Source organism: Neolamprologus brichardi, chromosome 17 (assembly GCF_056152115.1).
Source record: "Neolamprologus brichardi isolate AB-2024 chromosome 17, ASM5615211v1, whole genome shotgun sequence".
Classification (NCBI taxonomy): domain Eukaryota; kingdom Metazoa; phylum Chordata; class Actinopteri; order Cichliformes; family Cichlidae; genus Neolamprologus; species Neolamprologus brichardi.
In genome coordinates this window covers 27,231,513-27,257,320 of record NC_142120.1, presented here as the reverse complement: position 1 = coordinate 27,257,320, position 25,808 = coordinate 27,231,513, and the positions used below count along the sequence as shown (strand labels likewise).

General features: G+C 40.1%; 1 protein-coding gene across 2 annotated transcripts in view; it reads left to right on the top strand.

Annotated features, from left to right (window-relative positions):
* nos1apa (nitric oxide synthase 1 (neuronal) adaptor protein a) overlaps positions 1–25,808 on the top strand; it is a 227,552-nt gene that overhangs the window by 74,055 nt on the left and 127,689 nt on the right. For both annotated transcript variants that reach the window (XM_087831182.1, XM_006797823.3), the window contains exons 3-4: positions 6,991–7,083; positions 14,641–14,699. In XM_087831182.1, coding sequence (XP_087687308.1) covers positions 6,991–7,083; positions 14,641–14,699 — 152 coding nt within the window. The remainder of the gene's footprint in view (positions 1–6,990; positions 7,084–14,640; positions 14,700–25,808) is intronic.

Genomic DNA, 25,808 nt, shown 5'->3' with positions numbered 1-25,808 from the left:
AGGTTGTTTCGGTGAAGTTTAATAAACTCCTTGCTATCTAAAATATAACGGGACACCAGAGTATATTCTCGAGCATCTCACATTTCTGATAATCAGTTGTCTGCTTGACGTTTATTCAGCTGTGTAAAACCTATAACTTTAATCTCAGCCAAACCGATTTACTCAGGAACAAATAAAATACTAAAAAAAGCCAAACAATAACATTTTTAAGTTATCTAAGTGACTTATATATATTTAACCTGAGTAGCAAAAGATGGCGGTGGGTTTGAAAACGATTTGCAGGGAGTCCGGTGTTCTCACGGGCTCTAGTGAGCCTTGCCCCCGGCGAGCTATCGAGCTAGTGGGTCTCCGAAAACGTCGGAGCGCTTTTGAAAATATGTGGTGTCTTGATAAACTGAGCAGATATTTGAGGTTTACACAGTTACATTCTCGCATGAAAATATGTTAAACGTTTATTTTGTGACCCAGAAAGAATAGTAAGAGTAATATTAAAACTAACTAGCTGCCGCCATTGTTGGAAACTGAGCTGGGCTGCGCTATGAATTCTGGGACACAGCTTCTTCTTCGGGGTTTAACGGCAGCTGGCATCCATGTACATGCAGTGCTGCCATCTTCTGTTTCAGTCCGTTATTACACTCTTAAATCCTACTACTTATTCCTGCGTCTTTTGTGATCTTACAAAGCTTCAAACGACTATTAAATCAGTATTAAATCAGTCGTCGACGATTTTGATAGTCGACTAATCGTGGCAGCCCTACTTTCACTCTTCTGTCTAGTTCATCCCAGACCAGCTCGATGGGGTTTAAGGCTGGAGACTGTGCTTGCCACTCTGTGTTTTGAAGCTTACCATCTTGTTCTTTTTTTCTGAGGTAGTTCTGGCATAGCTTGGAGTTATGTTTTGGGTCATTATTTTGCTGTAGGATGAACCCTTGACCAACTAGGTGCATACCGGAGGGTAGTGCATGGCGCTGAAGAATGCTGTGGTAGCCATTTTGGTTCAGGGTGCCTCTCACTCTGTACAAGTCACCGATCCTGGATCCAGCGAAACAGCCCCATACCATCACACTTCCTCCTCTATGTTTGACAGTCGATGCCCCTCACTGTGCAACCAACCATTCACCTATTTGACAGCATATAAAGATCCTGCGTGATTTACTGAATTTGGATAAATCACTCCATAATACCAGTGGCAGTGGTTCATGGACCAGCCAAGCCTCTTTGTCTTATTCTGATGCCTGGCTTTCTTGCTGCAACTATTCCTGTCAAACGTGCAGCTCGAAGTTTTCTCTTCAGAGTTGAAGCTTAGACTTGCTTACTACGACCAATATTAAGCTGTGCTTGAAGCTGTTGTCCTGTGAGCTGCCTATCATGCAAGCGACTCTCAGAAACTTGTCCACTGTTTTATTTATGGCTTTGGGTCTGTCAGACCTCTCCCTGTCAAAATTTCCCCAGTTTTTGAGTGCCTTTCGATGGTGAAGGAAACTGTATTCACTGACACCCTGACTTTCTTTACAATTTAGGATTTAGAATTTCTGTAGGAAAGACCTAAACTTTTAAGTGTTATGATGGTCTGTCTCTCTTCCATTGTTAATTGCCTTATTCTCGCCATTTTTGTAGCAACACACTGCTTTCTGCAGTACAGTACTGTTAAACTGATGCTCACGAGGGTATGGTAGCATAATGTGTTCCAACACTGGTTTTATGCAGACAGATGGGGTTGTAAGTAATCCAGAAAAGTTGGAACACCTGGAGAAATTATTAGCAGCAGCTTTCAAGGCTTGATCAACCTCCTTTAAATTGTGAACCCATTTTGTGTTCCCTGGAGAAAGGCCTTTTTATATAATTCTGAAATGTACATTATTTTTTTGTTTTGGGTAACCTTACCTTTTTTTAACCTCTGGCAGTTCACCACTTACCTTTGTACCATTTCAAGCTATCCATTGGACTTGAATGACTTGAATTGCAATACATAACTGTGCATGTAGTAACCATTTAGCATTATATCATTATTTTTCTTATACTGGGCCTTGGTGCAACACATAAAAGCAAACAAATAATAATAATAAAAAAACCCAAACCTCATGCTCTTCTGATTGGCTGTCCCTCGTAGATAGCATCTGGGTGGACCATCTGCTTGGAGCCAGAGCCGTCCCCGAGATGACTGAATTTATGATATAGATATAAAAAGTGTTTCGAGCAGTCTGAAGCCAGACTGAGAGAGTATTTGGTCAGGGATTACTTGCACATACACTGATGTCACTTGAATATTTCTAAAAATGCAGCTCTTGTGGGGTGTTCCCTGTCTGCAGTGGTCAGCATCTATCAAAAGCTGTCCAAGGACGGAGCAGTGGTGAACCAGCTACTGTCTCATGGGTAACCAAGGCTCATTGCAAGGGTGTAGATTTGGTTTTGGCATTGGTGGGGACGGATGATTCAACCACCGAACCCCGCCCTGTTTCTTTTTTTCCCCTTTTTGTCTTTGCTTCTTGATAAAAAAGGAGAAATATACTTGCCTACATATGCTATTCTACATGCTTTTAAACCATTTAAAATTACAATTCATATTTTTACATTTGAATTATATAACAAATGACTAAGTATTTTAGAGTTTAGTTTACTTTAGCCATATTTCATATAAATCAGGTATCATACAAACATAAAAATAGCTTCAAATACAGTCATGACAATAAAAGAATATGACTTTAAGGACTTAACATCATTACTTCAGTTATAGGACACCAACATCTCTGATACATTAGCACTAAGGGAACACTGAATGACCTGGTGGTTTTGTCCATAAAACTACTCATCTAAGATTACCACAAAGTAAAAGATCTCTCAGCAAAATTATGCAACATTTTAGGCACTATTGCTCCGATCAAGTCAGTGAGCTGAGATTTTCTATTCTAAACATGTGCTACTGTTACAGCAACAGACATGGACTACTGGTGTCCCACACAACAACTCAATGTCCACTATGGGAAGGGGCCACACACATGCCTTCTCCTCTCGTTAACTGAGATAAACTGCTGGCATATTGGTTTTACATCTATACTGTCCAGTCTCTCCTGGTGGACATGGCATACAGCAGCATTGTTTAATCTCATTCGAGTCACTGTTAACCTTAGCCATCTTTTTAGTCTTCTGAGAGCACTGAAGCTTCTTTTAGCCTCAGTACATGCGTTTTATCCTCAGATTACAATTATTATTCTGTGCTTGATGTGCCTCACCTTTGGCCCTGGCTCTTCCCCTCTGACTGCGCTAGGACATTTTGCCACCTGATAAAATAACACATTCATTCGTGCCATATAAAAAGTGAGACGTGTCGATTCATATTCTTTGTCAAACATACACTAATGAAACAATTTACATCAGCAGCCTAACAATTGTCATGATAATAAATACTAGTTAATCTATAGCACCAAATCATCAGTCAGTCACCTGTGACCTCACCTCTTCACCTCTGTCCGAGCTACAACATGGCAGAGCTGCCTCTGTCACCTGATGAATAACAGTGAGACATTCCAAATACATGCAGTCACGCATGTGCTTCAAATACAGTCATGAACCACCAAGTCATCATCCAATTTCACCTGTGATCTTGTATCACCATTGTTGGTTGGAATATTTGCAAAATCATGACTACCTCATGACATTTTGTCTCAAAAATTAACCCTATGAATATGTCAGTACCATGAGGATGAAATTATTGTGTCACCAACATTTTAACGTTAGACATATAATTTTAACAGCCTCTGTAAACTAATATCCTTGCTTGCTCGAGGCTGCCGTTTTCTCTGACAGTTTCAATCAAAATTAGAAATGCTACTGTGGGAGACTGAGAGAACTAATAGTGCCGCCTGTTGTGCAGTTAGTTTCCAAAACACGTTATTCATGGTTGCATACAGTTTTAGACTGATGTGGGCCAAAGCCTAGCATAGCCTGTAACGTTATTATGACGGACACATTTTATGAGTGAACTTGGCTTTAACTGACTTACAGGTTTCTTTGAAAAATACTTTCTTATATCCAGGTTCTTCCTTTTTGCTGCCGTCCTCCTCTCCTCCTCGCAGCGCAGGGTTGCCGCTGCTAAAACTAAACAGAGCTCCCTGAAAGGCTCAGCCAATCACATTGGCCATATTTGTCACATGACGTAGGACTCCAGTAGAGAACGTAATTTAACTCTTTCTGCACCGCTGGGTGAATGAGACGTCGACAGATGTTTTTTTTCTTTCTATCGGGTTTGTTTTTCTTTACTCGAAGAGACCAAATTATTGGTGGGGACAATTCAATAATCGCTGTATATTGGTGGGGACATGTCCCTTCCGTCCATGCCAAATCTACGCCCTTGGCTCATTGATTCAGAACTCATCAATGAGTTGTGCTTTATTTAGACCAGAGTGCTCGCTTTGGTGTTTTTATATGCACCCCAATGTTCTGATGTCTTTCTTTGATTCACTGAGTGGGTCTTCCATAAGCTTCTCACAGCATGGTAGGATTGTACCTAATCTAACCTCAGCTAGTAACTCAGTCGTTTCTCTGATGATGGCTCATGGCCAGAAGTAGACATAGAGGTGTTTCTCCTGTCACCTTTCAGGTGGTGCTGTATAACTCAGGAATTCAGGCATCACTCGGCTGCATGTCAGTTTGCAAGATCCCTATATTAACACAAAAGTCACTTGATCCAGGATTTTGTTTTTAGCCCTGCTCTGTATTTGATAGGCAAACGGTGTGGCTCCATACACTATTGACTGTGGGTGCCTCCTGCAGGGTTGTTTTTTGACACCGCTCACAGCTCCATTAAAGGCAGCAGAGACCATGGAAGCTGTCTCAGCTTGATTTATGGGGTATAAATTGACTTTAGCTTAGCAGGAGTCTGCCCATCATCTTATATTCACTCAGCTGGGATTGCCCTTTTTCTGCAACAAATCTTGGTCATTGTCAGGTGTCTTTGCTCAAATAATTTCATGTTCATTCAAGCTTTCTTTTTCTAATGCTTTCTGGTACTTCTAACATAGAAACCAGAATGTTTTTAAATTAACCACAGAAGTTTGTTATTGTAGGGCTGATCAAGTTTGCAAAAGCTGGCACGATGCTTATTCAAATTTTTCAAGTGTGTTTATGAAGACACAGTGAAGCTGGTTTTATTCATAGTATGACTGCCTGCTTGGTTTGTGGCAGGTGCAATATGAGTGGATGCAAATATGCTCCGGGTGTTATGAACAAAGAACGAGCTGCTTTAGCAGAAGTCTGCATGACATGGCAAAAAATGTGTAGTACCATCATTTTGTATTGGGACGATTATATGGCTTATGATAGATGAACATATATGGTTGGGGCACACACACATCTCGACTTGGAGATGACATGCATCACCACGGTGCTCATACCTACCTACACAGAGCCTACACAACTTTTAGATCAAACCATTAGAAATGATGTTGGCTTGATTTTTTTTCAACAGTGTGCTCTGTCTTACTGAAAATATATTTTTCACAAAATTGAATAGGCAGCACGGTGGCACGGTGGTTAGCACTGTTGCCGCAGAGCAAAAAGGTCCTGAGTTCAATTCCACCATCAGGCCGGGGTCTTTCTGTGTGGAGTTTGCATGTTCTCCCCGTGTTTGTGTGGGTTCCCTCCGGGTACTCCGGCTCCCTCCCACCGTCCAAAGACATGCAGCTTGTGGGGATAGGCTAATTGGATAATCCAAATTGCCACTAGGTGTGAATGTGTGAGTGAATGTGAGTGCGAATGGTTGTCTGTTCCTGTGTGTTAGCCCTGCGACAGACTGGCGACCTGTCCAGGGTGTACCTCTCGCCCTATGACAACTGAGATAGGCTCCAGGATAAGCGGACGCGACTGGATGGATGGATGAAACCCCTAATGTGTATATATATGTTGCACAACAAATTTGCATCCAAAAAATTTTCCATGTCGTCTTTTCACACCGTGCTCGGTCTGTACAAACTGAACCTCAGTTATCTGCTGCTGCCATTAACTAGCAAGATGTCAATGTAATTTTTTTAACAGTACTTTGCTTTGATACATATGTAAGACTGTTGAGCAAGCCTTGACAACAGACGCATGTAGGGTTTTTATGTGCAGAGGTTTGGGTTGAGTGAAAGTATCACCTCTGTACCTTCAGCTGCGTGTTACACCGGTGTTATAACTCTAATATAGTTCTGAAATCACAGCAGCTTTAACTCAACTTTTAGATCAAACCATCTAAAAGTTGGTGTCACAAATTGTGACACCTCTTTAGACAGGGCTGCCAGACATGCGCCAATGTTGTCATTTGATATTTTTCCCTGTTTCGTATAATTTTTTTTTTCACTGCCCCATGATTCAACAGGTGGACCCCCACCCCCAACACACACACACACACACACACACCCCACGTCTACCTTTAATTTTAAAAAAACCCCAATATAAATGCATGAATATAGGATATCTTCCTCTCAGTGACTGAGTTGTCTCATTGTGTCGTCATTTTTTTTTTTATATAGATCAAGGCCTGAGTAACCCAACCTTAAATGTTTATTAAGGTGTTTGTCACATAGATATAAAACAAGCTCAGAGATTAAGCGGGTGTTATAGACAGGGTGATTAGTTTATGTAAAAATGTAGTTTGTTGTTGTTCTGGTTTACGTGCTGAAAATGGTTTTTATTTGTGTATGTTCAATGTGTTAGACTTGTACATAGTTAACCATATATGATCAAATAATGTTGAATCCTGGATATGGATTTGTAAGCAATGAAATTTGAAATAAGGGGGTAGGAACAAGAAAAGTGTAAACTTCATCCTACTCCTTTTCGAGCACACGCATTCTGTAGACAAAGATATATACATGAAAACTTGATGATTTCTAAGTTTTTTTTTTTCTGTTGTTATTTCAAATATATTTGCATGTTCGAAATAAAAATTATATCTATCTATCTATATCTATTTTCAAAAAAATTAATATCGCTTTGCCTGTCTTCTCTCTGCAGTATGAGTTCAAGGTGAAAAACATCAAGAAGAAAAAAGTCAACATCGTGGTGTCTGTAGATGGCGTGAAAGTCACCTTGAGGAAAAAGAAGAAAGTGAGTGAACTTTTTTTTATAAATTGCAAATTAAAAGCATCTTTTGTACTACTTTGTACTGTTTTGTACTGAATTGTTGTCACCCGCATCGTAGACCTGTGAATGGATCCGTAAAACATCATATAAAATGTCTTGGTGTAAAAACATTGATGTTTTTTTTTGGTTCATACGTGTGCTTTATGGTTGCGCGTTGACCACCTCTGTCATCGGTGTTTCCTGTGGCTGCTTTTGGCAAATTCAGCACCACGTTGATCCTTGATAGTGCTGCAGATGACAGCCTGCAGCACTATCAATATTAGCCCACAACATTCACCGATGCTTACAGAGTGGTTAAGGGTGGGTGTTGACTCTAGCAGTTTAGGGCTACTTTTTTCCAAGTGAGATGCCACTTGGGCAAAGGAAATGTACTGATGGAAATGGAAAACTGTTAGCTCTGCTAACAGTTCCTCACTTTATTGCCTTGCAAGGAGTTTAAAAAGGGCAGCACCAAACGTGCAGCGCTGCAGCAAGAGCAAGTATTCTCCTAACTTCACAGGCATACATGTTTCTTGTAATTTGAACACAAGAAAATGCTCCGAAATTAAACTAAACATGAAAAAGGAAAAAATCAACAAATTATATTTCTAACAGCTGTGGTGTTAAAGAAAATGTGTTGTGTTTGGGGTCTTTTTTTAAAGCTACTTTTCCTGCATTTCATATAATACTGCAGGTATTTACTGTACCAAAGGCATAAAAAATACAATTTTCTTTTCACCCCCGTATATATTTTCACTTTGCTTTCTCTGTCATCCTGTAAATTCCCAGCAATTGTGTTTTAACACATAAAGAGGCTTTTTGTTGGCACAAAATCTGTATGTCTGGTCCCTAATGTGTATCTGTCAACAGTCTCGGCACACTGAATCATGGCTCTGTCTTTGTGGCTGTTGAGATATAATCTGTAGTTATAAGAAACATGTGACAGAACTCTAACAATGTTGGGTTAGTCACTTTCTAAAGAGCTGTTTAATTTCCTGTCTTTGTTTGTAGCAGAAGGTGACGACCAGTCCTCTTAGAGAGCATGTAGAAGTGACAGCGGAAGGACTACTAAAGAGAATAAAGTGCTTGATGGGGATCAGAACCATTAGCAGAGTAGAAATTATGAATTAAAAGATGAGGAAAGAGCAAGAAGAAAGCTTGAAGAAGTTGAACTGACACTGGAGAGGAATCTGTGTTTCCAAGTGAGCTGAGGATGACGGGACAGGCTCTGTGGTCGACTCAGCGAATGGAGGGAATAAAGACGATGATGATCGATGAGCTTAATCCAGTCTTGCACGCTTTAAATGGTGTAGATTATAGGGCTGTCACCAGATATCTGATTTCAGAAATATAGTACTTGGTGCCAGGACCAGGAGAATTCCAAGATGCTTGATGCTCGGTTCAATACCAAAAGAAAAAGATTATCCTATGTACTTAAAGATAAACTCTATTATTTCAGGACAACACAAGAAGGATGATACTTTGTACTGAAAACATGAGTTTTTCATTACAAAAAAAAGGTTTTTCAGTTTTTCATATTGCCTTTTGCAAATCAGTTTCACCCCTTGGTCATCTGACTTGAATGGAAAGTACTACTATACCCACTTCTGGAGGGGTGATATCCTGCCCCCATCAGCTCTGGAAGAATATAGGTTGCTAGCTACAGTACGTGCTGTAATTTCAACGGAAAATTACTGTCATGTTTACAAAGTTTTGGTATTAAAAAGCATCTGAAGTACATTTTACCCTTTTAGGGTATGTGTATTGAAAAAGCATTAAAAAGCATGCTTACCTCCTTAAACTCCTAAGACCCAAAATCTTCCACGGCATGCATTTTTAATTTGATATTTGATATTTGGGCATATTGGGGCCCGATGAATGTAAAAACAAAGAATTACCAGATTTTTTTTTTACCTTATTTTTGTTTCTAAGAAAAATAAGAGCCACATATGAGGATATTCAGTGTTAAAATGTTGATAGAACAGTGGCAGTATAATGTCCTTGTAAGTGGATATCAGGCCCTTGTAGAGCAAAATTGAGTATTTTGGTCTAAATAACCCAAAATGTGATGTCTACATATGTGGACGCCAGGTCCTAGGAGGGTAAATAAAAACTGTGGGATTCTGTAGATAATTTGCCATTTGCTAACAACTAGCAGCTGCGGCTGCAGTGATGCTGCTGTGCCGATGTACCGGTCCGTCATGGTAAAGAGAGAGCTGAGTGTAAAAAGCAAAGCTCTCATATTTACCGGTCGATCAACATCCCTACCTGCACCTTTGGTCACGAGCTCTGGGTAGTGACCGAAAGAACAGGTTTATTGATGCAAATGGTGCAAATGAGCTTTCTCCAGGGAGTGGCTGGTCTCTCCCTTAGAGATAGGGTGAGGAGTTTGGCAGTCTCGGAGGGGCTCAGAAAAGAGCTGCTGCGCCTCCACATCAAAAGGAGCCAGTTCGGGCATCTGACAAGGATTTCTCCTGGGCGCCTCCTGGGTGAGGTGTGACACCGGGACAGACCCAAGACACACTGGAGAGATTATATCTCTCAGCTGACCCGGACAAGCTTTAGGTGTTGGCCGAGGAAAGACAGGTCTGGGTTTCTCTGCTTAGGCTGCTGCCCCCATGGCCACCTGACCTGGTCACGGTTAAGTGGAACAAAATAGATGGATGGATGGAGAACAATTATAAATTGACTATATTTGCTCATAACTCATAATAAGGCTATTTTGCGTTAGCAGCTTGACAAAACCTAAAACCTGACTTGGATGACATGCATCACCAGTGCTTATGGATTTTCTCTGTTAAGCTGGAAATTCTGCTTTAGGCTCTGTGGTCACATAAAAAAGGGTGTTTCTCCAGTCAAGTGACTCTTTTTCCGCACAAAATGATCCCTATGAGAGGCACCTCCTCCAATCAGAGATGATGATCATCCTATAGTCATTAAAATATATACAGAACATAAATATAAGAACATAAAATATAGTAGTGCTGTTACAAATAAGACAAGATATTAAAGCAGTAAAAGACAACAACTGTAAACTTAAAAAAAAAATCCATGGAAAATACTTCAAGTTAAATATTTTATGACTTATGATATTTAGAACTCGGTGCTGCTGTTTATGTAATTGGGTCTCATTAGAAACTAAACATTAAAGCCCCATAGGTTATAAAGGAGATGTGAAAGCTGCTTGAGTTTGATGCTTGAGCAAAGCAAATTAATTCTATGGTTTGAATAGAGATCCTGTGTTCCAATATTATATACTGAGGAATCCAGTGAGCGTGTGATGCATAGAGCTGGGCTTCATATGTGACAACAGTAAGGTATGGGCAAACTGAGCTGACTTTGAACACAACCTGGTCCTGACCAGGTTGAGTATCAGTTACCATGGTGATTTAGCTACCGGTAGGTAAAAAGAGAGTCACTTTTGTGACACAGAAAAATTTGGCTTTAAGGTCAGCATAGCTTGCTAACTCATTAATTTCGCTTTGTAATCTATTCCCCCGTACAGCTCAAGGTTAGGGCTGTGGCTGCTTTGGCTGATCAGTGTGCCAACAAGGAGCTTCAGCCCATCTGACTCCTATGCCTCGTGTCCATGAATGCAAGTGATTAAGCTGGACCTCTCAGATGTGCTTGTGTTATTGGTGCCCTCTGGAGCATTTTGATAGAATTATCTGACGGCTAAAAAGCCAGTCCAAGTTTCTTCCTCTATGTTTTACTTCTCTTTTATATACAGTTTATTTTAAACACTCTGTGCAAGCCTGAAAAGTAATTGAAGTCTTGTATTTAAAGGAACTCCTTCAGCAGCAATAACATCTCTCACCACCAGATGTTTCCTGTGGCTGCTTTTGGACCATTCTGATCTATTCCTTCTACAAAACTGTTTCATTTTATCTCTGGTATTTCTGGGATGTCTTGGCTGAGCAGCCCTACAGACTTTTTATTTTCATGCAACTGCCGTACTAGGCCAAATGCTCCGAGTAGATTGTTGTACAGTCTGTGTCTTTGTAAGGAGATGAGGCAGCTCCAAAATCTGATTGCCTGTTGGCAAGTTGCTGGCTGTGAAAATGGCAAGATTTCCTCAGCTGATGGTCCACCATCTGCACAGACCACACATTTCCTTAGTTCCTTCGTATTGGGAAGAATGAGCAAATGATGCAGGGATGAATGTTCCATATAAAACCAACTTGCAAGATGGTTTTCTCCAAATTCTGATGAAAACTGTCAAATTCCTTTAAGCTTTTTGGATCATCATTTTTTTCAAAAGTTTTTAATGGTATAAATGGCCCTGAAAGGAGTTGGCCTTTAATCGGACTAGTTTAAAAGTCTAGCTTTGTTAGTACATGGCCACCTGAAAACATCTGCATATTTGCTATATAGCTTTGTTGTGGACAGCAGTGTGAGTGGATGATACATACTGTAAGTATTCATAGGGTTAAGGCTAATGTCCTTCATGCTTTGTGCTTCAGCAAATTCAGTTCAATAAAAAATATCAAAGTGGAAAATCTCAGCTGTAACTGAAGCTTTACATCAGTATTTGAAGAACTGTTTTGGAAATACTGTATATTCTCCATAATATAGACTCTCATTTCCAGTGACCGGATGCACATGAAGTAGACAGATTTATATTTTTTTAGAAGTATTGAGTCCACAGACATCACCAGATACTTGTAAGCAGTGTAGAATCGTTCTGTCAGGAGTACTGAACAGGCACATTGGCTTTGGGACATTTATTTTTTCAGCTTGCCTACTGCATATGTATTTCTTTTGAGGTACTTTGAGTACTTAATTAAACCATAAAACTGCGCTTAGATTTGAGCCTGACAATTTACTACAAATTGTGCTGAAAATGACATCACAAAAAAAGCACACCCCTGATGTGAATGTGATAGTTGCCACTAGGAGGAATAATTTATTTGGAAGCCCAAGGGAGATGTTATTAAAATCGTGAAATCAGTGCATGTAGACTGCTCAAAGTGGTGCCCAAAGTTTGACTCTGTCCTGTAGATTTTTGCTGAGGCCAAATCTTGCATGTTTAGAGCAGAACCCTGCATGTTTCTGGACCTTAAAGCTGGCATTTTACGTTAACAGAACAGAAAGTGGCACATCGACAGGAGAGAGAGAATAAGACAAAATACAAGCGATTGATGTATTAATGGCTACAAAGTTATTTTTGACATTTAACAGAAATGTTAAGTGTTTTAGGTTTTAGGTCACAATTGTAAGCAGAGAATCTGCATGTAAACAATAAGGTAGAGATCAAAGTCTCTGCGTAATGTGTACTGAATGTAATGAATATTGAGGTTTTTGCTGAAATTGTTTGTTATCCACTGATGGCCGTGAGTCATATACACATGGCCATACTAAAAAATACCTGCAGCTACATACACATGCAGAAAACAAGTGATGTGCACATTTATGCAAATGGAACAATAACTTCATTTACAGGCTAACTGGTGAAAATCTCCATACATCCATCTATTTAATGCCGCTTTCCCGCCGTGGGTCAATACAACAGACCATCCTCTCCCAGTTCATCCGAGGGAACTTTGAGACTTTCCCAGGCCAACTAAGAGATATAATCTCTATAGTTTTCCCTGGATCTGCCCCAGGGCCTCTTCCAAGTAGGCGATGCTTGAAACACCTCGACTGGCTCCTTTCAATGTGGAGTTCCTTCTGAATGACTGAACTTCGCATCTCAACAGTAAGGGAGAGCCCAGCCGCCCTTCAGAAGAAACTCATTTCTCCCACTTGTGTCCACAGTCTGATTTCTGCCCAGGGCTCGTGAACATAGATGAGGGTAGGGATGTAGATCAACAGCTTCACATTCACACTCATCTCTCAGTTCACCGCAATAGAGCGGTACAGTGTCCAAATTTTGAAGCCAATAGAACTTGAGCATCTTTAAAAAGCAGAAATGAGATTCTGAGACCAACTTCTGGAACTTAGATGGGCCTCGAAATTCAATTGTGCAGAGACTGAATAGCTCTCGTAGCAATAAGAGAGTAAGATTCTCCATAGTTGTACCCAAATTTACAAAGAAATTTAGTAAAATGCCTTCTCCAAGTCCAAAAAGCAAATAGAGAATGGTTCCTCAAACTCCCATGTACCCTCAAATATCCTCGAGAAGATAAAGACCTGGTCCAGTATTCTGCAACGAGGACAAAAAACCCCTAATTTTTCCTCCTGAAACTGAGGTTTAACTAACTGAATGTCTCTCCTCTCCAGTATCCTGACTTGGACCTTCCCAGGGAGGCTTACTAGTGTGATCCCCCTATAGCTGAAACACTCCCTCTGTTTGTCCTTCTTAAAGATCGGAACTACCACTCCAGCATACCAAACCAGAGGCACTGCCACAGATTTCCATGCCATGTTGTAGAGATGTGGCAACCAAAACAGCTATGTAGCATCCAGAACCTTAAGGAACTCAGGGCGAATCTCGTCCACCCCGGGAGCTCTGTCATCAAGAAGTGATGAGACATCCCACCTTTGTCTTTAGACAGTGTCATTCCATGGTTCCACTGAACTCTGTGTGGTTTGCTTCAGCACCACCCTCCACTTGAAATATGCAAAAGTCTTTTGCTGTGTTGTTTAGTTGTTAGATTATTCATGCCCACATTAAGTTTGCTTGTGTTTGACTTACTAATTTCCACTGCTATTGGTAAATTACCTAGGTCATTCATCAGAATTAACGGGCTGCATCTGTGTTAATAAATTAGTACCTGGTTGTTTTGTAACTATTTAGTTTGGCAAGCCGGCAGTCAGTTTTTGCTTTTCTTTTTTTTGTTTTTGGAACTTTGTATTATCCTTTCGGCTTAGGTTGTCATCTCTACTTTACATATGCTAACAGGACAGTTCCACCTTCACTTAAATAGCAGTTAGCTGTCAAGTCAGCTAACTGAAAGCCAGGCACAAACTCACATAAAAACGCAACATGATAAAGTTTTAAAAAGAATTCTGAAAAATGAAGGGATTCAAACTATATTTCATTTCTGACAACAAACCAAAAGTGAGCACAAAATATGGATATTTATTTTTCTGTACCTGGCTGCCCTCAAAAGGCCCTTGGTCAAGTGTACTGGCGGGATGCAATTAAAGGCCAGTCGATGGATGAATGTTTTCTTGTCGAGTTTGGCTCCTTGTCCCGAAAGCTGAAATGTCAAGTGTGACGGTCAGCAATCTATTTACATCTCTGAGTGCGAAGGAGGCATTCAAAGAGCGCAGATTGAAGTGACTGAATGACTCGGTCAACAAAGTGCTCTGTGGAGACAGAAATCAATGATTCCTGTGTGTGTCTGTGGTGACATTTTGATTGTGGCATTAAGCTGAAAGGTAGATTTAATCAAACAGTCAAAAGGAGCAAGTAAAAGATGTATGTGAAAGGCTCACAATGATATCTGTGCTCACGGAATATCATCTGTCTGTCTTTGAGTTTCAGCTGATTTATGTTCAAACTGTCCAAGCAAGGAATGTTTCTTATTTCATTTGTCTTATGTATCCAAATTTTTACATTTGGTGTAACTGAATGGTTTCGTTTTGTTTACACAGAAGAAGGAGTGGACATGGGACGAGAGCAAAATGATGGTGATGCAGGATCCCATTTACAGGTAAGCTGGCCTTAAGATTTATTTATTTTTTTGTCATAACGTTACATTTCTTTAGCTCATCTTTAAATGCTAATTTAGATGCTTTTTAATACTTATGCTAATAAGTCAGTCCTTATGGCTCATTGAGCCTTTTCCCAAATGAATTTTAATCCAAACTTGATTAAGTACGCTGTGGTGGCTCCGGAAATGAGAATCCTTTGTCTCTGTCAGTGCAAACGTTGACAATTTGGAGAAAGAAGGCACTGGTAAGTCTGGCCATAACTTCCACCGACTCCTGAACAGCACAGCACCACCAAAATTTCAGAAAAAAAATGCTAAACATGATATCAGAAGAAATGGTAATCAAACCAATCCTCAACACTGTTTTTAAAAATCTAATAAATTTTAAGTTCTAATGTGCCCAAGTCTCACTTCTGCTGTCATGTTTATTTCGGATCTCTTTCTCTTTTAATGGGGGTATCTTATTAAACCTGAGCCGTCAGTCAGCTCTTTATCCCCTGTAACCATACTGTGGTTTTCTGCAGTTTTGTTTGCAGCGCTGCAATTCTATTATAATCACAGCATGAGGTTTAATTGACATCTTAAAACAGCCTGAGTTGTATCCCAGTGGCAGCGTGACCTAAAGTAACCTTATTTACTGCCAGTGGTGTTGGTGTTGTGTGGAATACTTGGGATCTGTGTCTTTCCTGTGTTGCTGTTTTTCCTCAGAACAGACATTTTTGTGTAAATTCAGAACATCAAGCAGACTTGGCTTCGAGGCATGTGGGTCTTCTAGTCTAGTAGAGGTTTGTAATAGTGTGAGACTTTCAAGTGTTATTCATATGCATCATATAGCACTTTATTCGATACTCTTGTTGGTTACATGTGCGCTGTTGAGAGTATCAATATGCAGACTGGATGAGCCGGTGGTTGAACTGTCAACCTTCCAATTAGTGGGTTTTGTTCTGGATGAGTGTGAGTCAAACAACAACCTCCAGGGATGGAAAATTAAGCCGACAGTTATGTGTCAAGAACTCTGAGTAGCCACTTGTGGCTGGCTCTAAAAGTGAGCCATCACCATAGACTCCCACGTTAAAATTGGCAACTAAAGAGTATTAAACATCTAGTGTAATGAAAAAAAAGTTTTTTCTTTATGGATGGATTCCTTTTATCATAACACCGTGTGTTGTGTGTGCATATACCGATTAGGCATAACATTAGGACCAACTGCATAATATTGTGTTGGTCCTTCCAATCCATTGAGGCACAGACTTCACTAGAGTCCTGATGGTGTGCTGTGGTATCTGGACCAAGATGTTAGCAACCGATCCTTTAAGTCCTTTAAGTTTGAGGTGGAGTTTCCATGGATCGGACTTGTTTGTCCAGCACATCACACAGATGCACAGTTGGATTGAAACCTGGGGAAATTGAAGGCCAAGTCAACACTGGTTTGTTCTCCTCAAACCATTTCTGGACCATTTTTTGCTATTAGGGATTACCATTTCAACAAAAAGCTGTACATGGTCTGCAACAATGCTTAGGTAGGTAGTACTTGTCACAGTAACTTTAACAAGGACCCAAGGTTTTCCAGCAGAGCGTTGCCCAAAGGATCGTACTTCCTCCACCAGCTTACTTTCTTCCCATGGTGTATCCCGATGCCCGGTGTTTCCCAGATAAGTAACCCACCTGGGCATCCACATGAGTTAAAAGGAAACATGATTCATCATGATTCTTCCATTGCTCCATTGCTTTTGGCGGTGCATAGGAGTCGGCATTGGCACCTTTTCTGCTCTGCGACTATGCAGCACCATACGCATCAAACTGTGATGCAGTGTGTATTCTGATGCCTTTCTATCAGCACTAGCACCAACGATTTTGGCCGTTTGAGCTGCATGAGCTCGTCTGTCCACACAGGCCAGCCTTTGCTTCCCGCTGCAGACTGGAAAAACCCAACAAGAGCTTTGGAGTTTTGGAGATGCTCTGACCCAGTCGTGTAGCAATCACAATTTCGGCCTTTGTCCAACTCGGGTACAGTTCTTTACGTTATGTTCTTCACTTCTGTCAGTAGTCATAGTGTTGTGCCTGATCTATATACGATGCATGTAATTTATTTTACAAGTTCCATTCATTCAAATGTTTTTTAAGACTTGTAATTAGGCATGTACCTAACACTAAACTATCTGCAAGGCCTCAGCTCCCCGACAGTTATAGTATTTTGTTAGCGTGTTACTTGAAACTAATTAGCAGATCTTTGTGTCAGAGTGACATAGTTTTATGGGAACAGCAACCCAGCTTGCTAGCGATAGCTGTTAACTCAGCACCTCATGCCAAAATAAGCTTCTGGCTCCAGAAAAACAAGATAGTCAGAATGCTAAACTGTAAGGCCTCAAAATAAAAATACTGGGTTACATTATAAGTCTGAGGTTACTGAGCAGAGAGAGAATGTAGATAAAAAGTGATAGCACATTTTATTATCAGTGTTTAAACCTTCAGGCATGTTTTAGTTGGGGAGTGAAGTTGGACATAAAGGCTATGTTGATCTGCATGGATGGATGGTTTTCCCAAAGGTCAGTTTAATGTGTTTCCCGCTCTGGCAGTGAGATCATATCAGGTTTAAAAACTGGATATCTCTCTGGGCCGTGTTTATTTTGGGGATATCCAAAATAATGGCGTGCTACTGCTCTAAATCAGCCAGTTTTCTTAATGTTATCATGACAAAGTTTTGTGGCATTGTTAACATGTAAAAAACCTGTCAGCGACAAGCGAGAAAACAAAGAGGATTTAACTCAAATGTACAAATACGATGTAAGTTTAATGGTCAAAACTGTTCCACTCTGCCAGAATGTCTGATAAAGCAGAGTGTAGGTACCAGGTCATGCTGTCAGCCCTGTTATGATCATATTTTCTTTTTTATCTTGTCTTCTATTGTGCAAATTTGTTCTCTCTCAACTCTTACTCTCTGTGTCAGGAGATCTTGCTTGTCATTTATGATAATGGCAAATTCAAAAAAATGATACAGTCTCCTAGAATGAGGATATTGTTCCCTGGTTAGCATTATCTCTTGGTGACCTAAAAGGGCTAAGCAGAGGAAAACGTCATGTTGAAAAAAAAATCTAATAATATTAAAGTGTGAATATCAGAGTTCTGAGGGATTAGAAACCGCGGTTACGTTGTAAGATCAGAATTAAGGATGCAGGACGCGACGAGGTTTGTGCAGATGTTATTGGGGGAGACAGAACGGCTGGGAAGATCTCACCACAAGAGAATATGTGTGAGAAAGTTGGGCCTAACTTGACATGTCTGTGGTACATTTGACCCCACGGGACTTAAGATTGAGTTCATTCGGTCATTTGCCAAAGGGCTATAAGCCTTTGATTTGAACTCCTACCACAGTCTTGTCTGAGCGGACCTGCTTAGACACAAACAGTCACTCAGTGCTGAGACGCAGCTTGTGAGAATTAAGTGGTTCAGACAGATTTGTAGAGAAATGATAGGAACGCTTTAAGATGACTTCACCATTAATCTCTTTGTCTTAGACTTACACAGACATGCAGAGACGTTGAAGTTTGCTCAAACGATGAAAGCCTGTCTGACTAAGGTAGAAAAAAACCCTCGTTCTAGAGAGAGAAGTCGAAATAAAGTTGAAGACAGGTTGTGCCGCACTTCTTATTCTGCACTGAATGACTCATTCTTTATCCCACTGCTCCCTCTCTCGTTACCCTTCAGACGCACGCACACGCGCACAAATTGACACACTCTCCCAGACGGGCCCGGCTCAGAAGTGCATCCAGGAGCCCAGTTGGGGGTTTGGGCTTTGGAAATGATTCTGTCAGAAAGATGGATTTTGCCCTGCTGTTTGTGTAAGCGTCTCTGAGCTTAGGAATTCTGAGAGATTTTGTTTGGTTAGAGATGCCTCACCCTGTCCCACGCATCTAAACCTTGCGTACGGTTTTTAATATTACAGTCACAAAGTTGTTGTTTTGTTTCATATTCTACTGTATTTCCCCTCCCACTGGGCAGTTTTTCACACATGAACTTTGGGCAATTTGGAGATAGTCATGTTGAGAGATTATCCATCGTTTCCCTTTCTTAAATGTTGCACACAGCAGGAAATAGAGAACTTTAAGCATATTCTCACTACTGGAAACACTACTTGTTTGGCTGAGGGAGCTGCCTGGGGAATATGCAGGACACCCTCTCACTAATGGTAAATGCACTGAACTGTTAACAGTTCTATTGGCACATTAATACAAAGTAACATTAGTCTCATGTTGCACATGAGAGACTGTCCATGGCATATGCGTTCTCACATGCATCTCTGGATGGTAAAACCCTAGAAAAATTCAAGGCGCGTGAAAATGGCTTTACTGTCCTTTAGGCTCCATCAAAAGCATTACTGTGAGCAGCAAATGATGTATTTCATCGTGAGCTCTGCCCAACCCTGTAATGAAGTCTGCGGTGCAGTCTGTTCTAGCACTTTGTTACTGCTATGCAATTACAAAGTTTCACAAAGAGCTGTCGTGATTCTCAAGCTGTACTTGTGGCATTGTTCTACTTTAAGAGGCTCTCTAGTATTGGACAGGGATGTGCATTGCAAGCAAAAGTCCTGTTCAATAGTCTCTGGAACGTGTTTGATCAACCTCCAACCAAATGGCTTTCAAATGACTGCACATAGTTGTGGTAGACTTGTAATATGCTAGCTGTACCTGGTGGATTGTATACTGGACAATTTTTGTTTTAGAAATTTCCAGAAAGAATTTTTTGACAGTTATATTTCTCTTTTTTTCATTCTTTTTTTTTTCTCATCTAGTTTATCTTGAACCACTTATGTACCACATATACCAATCAGCCAGGTGACATATATACACTCCAGCCTATGATACATAAGTTGCTTGCTCAACTCAGTGAGGTCTGGTCCAAGTCATAACAGCCTGCAGACCTGTCGGTGAGTCTTTTTTTTTGGAAACTAGTTCGTCCATGTTTGGACTTCTTCTGTGTTGTAAACCAAATCAGTCCGTGCATGATTACATTGCCCCGCCCATACGCGAATATATCGCCCATCAGCAATTGTTGGACTGACAATACATACCGCCTGCACAATGTTTGCCTTCATAGTAGAAGTTGAAAGTAAAGAACAACTTTCACACATAAATGCCAAGAGACAAGGTTTTCCCTCAGCGTATTGCATTGTCTACACGTCAGCTATGAGTGGTGTGAGCTGTGTGTGTGAAATCTAGATCGTTCAATAAGATAAATTTGACAAAAACAGCTTAAAGTATACTTATGTAAAAAAATGATTGATTCTCATTATTTTTAAGAAAGAAAACTTAACAAGGAGTGTTTGTTCAATTAGTCGAAGTTATTCATACTTGCTGTGAACAGCTGCTGAAAACCCTGAGTCATACTAGATCAGAGTAGCACAGAGTCATTATCAGTCAGTACTTCGGTTCTTGCCATCACAGATAAAATGAAATCATAATAGGCCTGCATCCCAAACGTCACTTCTTTACCAGACAGCTGATACACTACTGTGATATCGGTGTCCTTGTATGCTTTCAAAGTTGTTTTTCTCTTGACTTTAACTTATCAATATCCCTGGAGAGCAGCTTATATATCTAAGATTGATCACTGTGTATCAGAATTTTACTTGAAAAGTGACCCGTGTCGTCTCGATTTAAGAGTGATTAGTCTGTAAATGTTAATGCAGGGAAGATCTAGCATTTGCATCACCCTAATGTTATCTGAGTGTAAATTAGAAGGCTTCATTTAGTGAGGGGAAATCCCCATGTGAGAAACTTGGTATTACGTTTGAATAATGTACATCATAAGCTAAATGATACATATTCATATGTAGCTTTTCAAACGCAGGGAGGAAAACGCACATCAAAGCTGTGGACTGTTTTAAGCACTTATATGTGGGTTTTTCAGATGATCAGACGCTGTGTGACTAAATCATTTGGGAGGATTTAGTGAGCGCTTTTCATATTTCTTTAGTGCATTCCTTTTTGTCCACAATTTTGTTGTATATTCTATTCTATTCTATTCTATTCTATTCTATTTTTAGCTGCTTTCTAGCTGGAGCTGCTGGCTTACCACAACTTAGGCTGTGTGCCTCTCACGTCCAACATGACATCAGAAGTTGACATTGTTGCACTGTTGAGTATTTGTTTGCTGATCATGTACAGAGCGACTTGGGTTCTATACAGAATACTTAACATGTGCGTACTAATGCAAGTAGTTCCTCTCAAATAATAGAACATATTCACAGTTTGGCAACAAAATAAAGCTCACTGTTTATTTTTCATCCTTTTTTAAAATAAAAAAGCACATTTGCCTTTTTAAAAGCACGAGTTCAGATTACCACATAGGAAACATCGCTACAAATGCTACGAAAAATGATTCGTTTTTTAAGAGTTGTGACCTGACTCGTGTTTTATGAGCTCCTACAGAGGATGGAGAACGCTGCTAATGCAGTGTACTTTTTTTCCTTTCTTCAATCACAGCGAGCAAAATGTTCCAAATCTTAGACGCCAAACTTCCTGCTTACTTACTGTTTGTGGCGCAGCAATTTGCATGAGAAATGGACTCCGTCCTATCAGAGGAGATGTGTTTTTGACTTCTCTAATGCAAAGACCATCTGTTTTTTCTCAGCCGTCCGTATTTCTTCAGAACTGCACTGCGTAGTCACGAGTCATTACACACTTGGATATAATGTTTTAAATCAAATTTTGACATTTGTTTTTCTTTTATCACGTATACAGAACAAATAGAGTCATTTTTGCATAGTTGAGCAGAAGACGCTGTAAAATATTGTCACATAGATTAACAGGAATACGTTTTCAGCTGGGTTGACAGTAAACCCCTGTTAATTTTACAGTTTTCCTTCTTTTATCTGCAGTATTTTACTATAATCCTGCATGTCCTCATTTACAGTTTATTAATATAGTCTCTCCATTTGTACATTTCATTCTGTACATCGCCGTTCTTTTTACATTCACTTGTTACAAGGTTGGACATTTTACTACTGTTATAGTGCAATGCACTAAAACACTGTGGATTTCATTCATTTTAGCAGCAGTTTATCCCAGATACAGTTCAATGTGGTTATTTTTGTAAATGGTACATATTACTGGCAGTATTGACTTTGGTAAGCTAAATTGCAGCAATAAAATATGAAAAAAGACTTAGAAAATCAATTGGCTTACATTTATCGGAAAAAGGGCTGAAACACTTGAGTTGCCAAATGACAATCAAATGACCTTTGTCCCTTTTTCTGAGTTGCTTTTATTGACGTTTTGGTCAAAGAAGTAGTTCAGAATAGTATCTGTACTGTACTGTAAACATTACCTGACACATGCCAGCAACATGTCTTTTATAACTGACAAGAGGACTGTCATAAAAGAAGCAGCAGGTCGCAGTGTTAGACATTAAATATCTGCACTGCAAACCTCAAAGTCATGAGAGCAGTCTGACTCAAGCATTACCTGTAACATTGTCCTCAAAAAGTTAATGTTACTGTACCCTCAAGGCACAATGTGGCAAGTTGTGAGATTTGTGTTAGATTGCCAGCTTAGTTGCTTTCCTGATTAATGACCATTCATTTGAGGATGGCAGCAGTATACCGTCATAGCTAGACAGTTAAATGTCTTTCAAGCTACCGTATGATGTGGTAAAAAAGTGCTTGATTCAGATTTGCAGCTGTCTACTCTCGGAAGTATTTTATCTTCCTCTGTTTACGGGGTCCTCTCCCACTGGTCTCTAGCCTCTCTGCAGTGTTTTATGGGAGATAGCAAATAAAGGATACATTGCTCTCCACATTATACTGTCATATAAATGGGAAACAGACTGTCAGATGTTGTAGTTTTAGAGCAATTTCTAAGAGTTATGTGATTTAACCGGGGACTTTCTAACAGTAAAGTCATGGCAGCTAGATTAGCCATCTTATAACTTTGGGTTCTTACTGTTTAAACTGTGCAGCCAGAAGGGAATATAAGCCTTACTGTGTAATTTTGAGTTCCCTGTTTAACATTATACAGTACTATTGTTTGCTTTCTTAATATAATCTAAAGGTTTATCACTGTATTATTACTATATAACCTTGATAAATACTCTGGAAATAAATAATTGGCAGATGTGATCATTTACTACAGTGGTCTTGGTCATGGTGGTATGTTGCTGGCTAAACCCTAACACTGTCCTCAAACACAAACTCTGGAAATAAAGGCAGTTCTTGCCAAAGAAAATATTTGCCATTATACTTTAATATTATACAGCAGCTTGCTGATCATGTTTTTTCTTCCTGACATATTTGCACAGTATTTCAAAGCGCTGTGCGTTATAGTTTCATTTGGGTTTCTTATTTTGTGCTGATGGGCACTGTTGTGCCGTGTTCTGCAGGTATAGATGTGTGACTGCACAGCTCAACCTGGAAGCAGTCAGAGCGAGGGACTGCTGAGGCTAATGTAACGAGATACACACTCGAGTATTTGAGTCACATTGCCATCTTATTAGAGTGTCCATCAGTGGAGGAAATATTGAAGAAGCTTGAATGCTTTTAAAGTCTGTTTTTGTAACAGAAACAACGCTGTCACCTTAATAGCCGCCCAAATGGTTCTCCCTAATGTGTTTTTGGAAAAAGGGGGAAAAAAAACCCTCACTAGAGACCAGCTGCTACTCGGGTTCTGTTAGGGAGCTATATTGAGTTTTTACTCAATTCAGTTTTTACGGTGATGTTAGCAACATCCTGGTGCCAGATACCACAGCACACCTTCAGGGGTCTGCTGGAGACCAGCAGCAAAAGAGGGACCAACACAATATTAGGCATGCGGTCACAATGTTAGGCCCGATCATTGTAACCACAGCCTGATACAGATATAGCAGATATACGTAAGTGTTAGGCAGTGGGCAGCAATACATAACTCTAGCTCTGTTTTCTATTCACAAACGACTTTAAGTTGCTAACTTGATCTGTAAACTTTAAGCATGCAGATATTCATGCAAAACATGTAGTTCTATGATTAGATTATTTTTACGTTTCTTTAAATTTGAAGTATATTTACTATCAGCATAAAACATTATGTCTCATATCCAGATTGTCAGGCTGATAAATTGAAATGTATTTCTTGTTATGATGCTAAAGTAATGGTATAGTAGGCAAGTGCCAGTGTCAGATCAGTATATCAGAGCTGAGTGCACAATGGATTGCTCATAAGCCCCTAAAAGAACTGACAAACAGTATACATAATATGCTGTTACAGGTGATATTACTGTAAACACTGGCTCTTGCAACAAGCAGACGTTTAGGTGCAAAGGTTTCAGCAGGGGGAGGAGAAATGTTCTTTAAGCCACTGGTGCTGCTGCTGTTCTCCCTTCAGATCTACAGGTGTACATCACCCTGTTCTGTCTCTTAACAAACCCAGACAGTGTTTGTGTGTTTTTCACATTTCACCTGCAAGAGAGCTGCAGCCTCAGGGCAAAACCAACAGACTCATTCACTGAGGAATACTTCACAATCCCCTGGATCAAGCAGATGTGCCCACCCACAAACTTCAAACTGGCAGCCGGAGCATCTTTTTGTTTGCTTAAACCATGCTCACAACGCTGTCATCTAACCCAACCAGGCACAAACACAGCACACACGCCTCATTTTTGAAAAAGCACAGGCTAAGTGTTTGTATCTGAAGTGCAGACATGAGTGTCATATTCAGAGTGCTCGCCAGCTAGTCACTTTTGACGATGGATGGACGGATAGATCGAGTTCTGAGAAGTGATTTTTCTTTATTATTCTGCCTAATCTACTTATGCAAAGACAAATATGTACTCGTGGCAGGTGAAACACAGGTTTATCGTGTTTGAGGTGTACATAAACTATCTCTGGTGGATTCAATTGATGAGGGATCTGCTAACTTGTCTGAAAACTTCTTCCCCTCCCCTCCCTTTATAACTCAGTGCCCCTTCATGAACAGATGGCACGAGGAAGCAATTGATAATCAAAGCAGCAGATGTTCGGGGAAGCGTGTTTGCTGCCAATACATCATGATTTGATCTTAATTTAATACCCAATAATGCATTTGAGAAAACCGATTAAACGCATAATTGTAAAAACTGTTTAATGCTCGTCATTCCTGAACTTGGTGTTTAAGCAAAAATGTCTTTCCCTCTCTCAGTGGTTGGGACCTTGTTGATTCTTCAGACGTTGCTCATGCTCTTTTCTCCTGTCCCAGCTGTTAGCCCACACTGTGGCAATTTTACACAGTAAAATTAGCCTTACTATTGCAGTTTACTTTATCGGTTCATTATTGTAAAACAGTATTTGGCAACAGTATGGAGTGGGCTCCAGCCTATTCAAGCCATCACAGGGTGGGAGGAAGCACACCCTCGACAGGTCACTTTTCTATCTAACAGCAGTAATTGATATTTAGTAAGTAATTAATCTTGAAGTAGTAAAATATTTTCTTCTCTTTTCGACTGCTCCCTCGAGGGCTCGCCGCAGTGGATCACTGACTCCATCTTAGCCTACCAGTAGCATCCTGCTTTGCCACACCATGCCTCTCCATGTCCTCCTTCACTACATCCCTGAAGCTCCTCTATGGTTTTCCTCTTTTTCTAAACGCCATGTTTAGCATCCTTTGGCCAGTATGCCCACCATCCCCCCTCTGCACATGTCTAAACCATCTCAGCCTCATCTTTCTGACTTTGTCTCTAAACATTCTCAGTCTGAGCTGTCCCTCTGATCTACTCTAATAAGAAAACCTACTTTTTTCAAACTACTTTATTAGCTGTAAGTTATAGTGGTCATCACAGACCTAAAATACATTAAATATTTGGCAGTGTCAGATGAAAACTCTCAAAGATCTACTTTATTACCAGACATCCATAATAGTGTCAGACTATTGCTGTCGTTGGGTGAACCTCACATGTTTGACCCTTTTACTGTCAACTTTGTACTTGGTTATTATTATTCTGTTCATTATTCTGAACCAAGCAGCTCCACAAAACTTCAAAACTGTATCTGGGAGAAACTGGAAAGGAGTGAAAGTTTGGGCATTTTTTTAATGTGCGTATATACAGTACACATCTGTCACTGGTTGTGTCTTCTCTGGCCTGCAGTGATGGTAATTGCTGTCATCC